The 1,967-nt window shown below is 67.7% G+C and overlaps 1 protein-coding gene across 1 annotated transcript in view; it reads left to right on the top strand.

The window, feature by feature from the left end:
- EMIHUDRAFT_114433 (hypothetical protein) overlaps positions 1 to 1,967 on the top strand; it is a gene marked incomplete at both ends in the record, with an annotated part of 7,607 nt that overhangs the window by 1,384 nt on the left and 4,256 nt on the right. Inside the window, 2 exons of the mRNA XM_005780374.1 lie at positions 1,215 to 1,217; positions 1,800 to 1,889. Coding sequence (XP_005780431.1) covers positions 1,215 to 1,217; positions 1,800 to 1,889 — 93 coding nt within the window. The remainder of the gene's footprint in view (positions 1 to 1,214; positions 1,218 to 1,799; positions 1,890 to 1,967) is intronic.

The following is a 1,967-nucleotide window of genomic DNA, read 5'->3' as shown; positions in this document are numbered from 1 at the left end:
GGGGGAGCCGAGGGGAACCCGAGAGGAGCCGAGAGGAGCCGAGAGGAGCCGAGAGGAGCCGAGAGGAAGGCGAGAGGACCCGAGAGGAGCCGAGAGGAGCCGAGAGGAGCCGAGAGGAGGCGAGAGGAGGCGAGAGGAGCCGAGAGGAGCCGAGAGGAGCCGAGAGGAGCCGAGAGGAGCCGAGAGGAGCCGAGAGGAGCCGAGAGGAGCCGAGAGGAGCCGAGAGGAGCCGAGAGGAGCCGAGAGGAGCCGAGAGGAGGCGAGAGGAGCCGAGAGGAGCCGAGAGGAGGCGAGAGGAGGCGAGGGGAGCGGAGAGGAGCGGAGGGGAGCGGAGAGGAGCAGAGATGAGCCGAGGGGAGCCGAGGGGAGCGGAGAGGAACCGAGATGAGGCAAGATGAGCCGAGGGGAGCGGAGAGGAGCGGAGATGAGGCGAGATGAGCCGAGATGAGGCGAGAGGAGGCGAGAGGAGGCGAGAGGAGGCGAGAGGAGCGGAGAGGAGCCGAGATGAGCCGAGAGGAGCGGAGAGGAGCGGAGGGGAGCGGAGAGGAGAGGAGCCGCGAGGAGCCGAGAGGAGGCAAGATGAGCCGAGGGGAGCCGAGGGGAGCCGAGAGGAGGCAAGAGGAGCCGAGGGGAGGCGAGGGGAGGCGAGAGGAGGCGAGGGGAGCCGAGAGGAGGCAAGAGGAGCCGAGAGGAGCGGAGGGGAGCCGAGAGGAGCCGAGGTGATTCCGTCCTGATTCCGTCCTGATTCCGTCCTAGGCAACATCGTCGGCTGCCGCTGGGACGCAGAGCAAGGACGGCTGACTCCGTTCGGCTCGTCGCCCCGCGCCCATCCCGTCGCGTGAGCGGCTGGACGGCGTCTCTTCACGGCGGTGTCGCTGTGAACAGGCTCTTACTACACCCTCCCCGACGGCGTTTCGCCGTGGCCGTGCCCACCACTCCGAGGAAGGCTCTAAGAAGGCTCTAGGAAGGTTCTAGGAAGGTTCTAGGCGTCTCGCCGTGCCGCGCCCACCACTCCGGCGGGTCACATGTGCTCGTTTCTGCGGACGGGCGAGAGGTAGCCGAGAGGCAGCCGAGAGTCAGCCGAGAGGCGGCCGAGAGGGAGCCGAGAGGGAGCCGAGAGGCAGCCGAGACGTAGCCGAGAGGTAGCCGAGATGAGCACATGCTACCTTGTAGAACTAGAACCTTCCTGAATGCCCCCCCCCGAACTTGCCCAGGCGGTGCCTGTACGCAACGACGCGCACCGACGGCGCCGTCGTCGCCTTCGACATCGACACCGCCACGGGCGAGCCTCGCCCGCAAGCAGCCCACCTCGGCGAATCTCGGACAACCTCGGACAACCTCGGGCAACCTCGGGCAACTTCGGGCAACCTCGGGCAACCTCGGGCGATCTCGGGCAATCTCGGGCAATCTCGTCAGGCGAGCTCGCTTTCAAGCAGCGCGTGCCGTGCGGCGGCGTCTGCCCGCGCAGTTTTGTGCTCGACTACGCGTCGCCCGGCGGCCCGCTCCTCCTCGTGGGCAACCAGGTGGAGCGAGATCGCCCGAGATCGCCCGAGATCGAGATCACCCGAGATCGAGATGACCCGAGAGTGCTCGTGTCTCCTGGCGCCCCGCCCGCCTCCCCTCCTCTCCGCGTTTGGGGAACCAGGACCGCCAGCACACACACACACATACACCTCACCCGCGCGGGCTGGGCCTTGCTCGTCCGATGCCGCTCGTCCAACGCCGCCGGGCTCCTGTCTGTGGACGAGGAGGCCTTGTGTGTGCGGAGGCGTTGACCTTACCCTGCCTTGCCTCACCAGGACAGCCAGAACGTGGCCAGCTTCAGCGTCGCCACCGACGGCACCCTCTCCCTCCGGTCCATCGAGGAGCTCGACGGCGTTTGCCCTAACGTGCTCACCGCGCCGGCTTAAGAGCGCGCAAAGAGGAAGAGCTTCTCCGCACGCAGAGGAGAGACCGCTGAGTACGTA

The sequence above is a fragment of the Emiliania huxleyi genome (genome assembly GCF_000372725.1).
Source record: "Emiliania huxleyi CCMP1516 chromosome Unknown EMIHUscaffold_217, whole genome shotgun sequence".
In the NCBI taxonomy this organism is placed as follows: Eukaryota; Haptophyta; order Isochrysidales; family Noelaerhabdaceae; genus Emiliania; species Emiliania huxleyi.
Note: the sequence above shows the minus strand (reverse complement) of the source record. Positions and strands in the feature narration are given on the sequence as shown.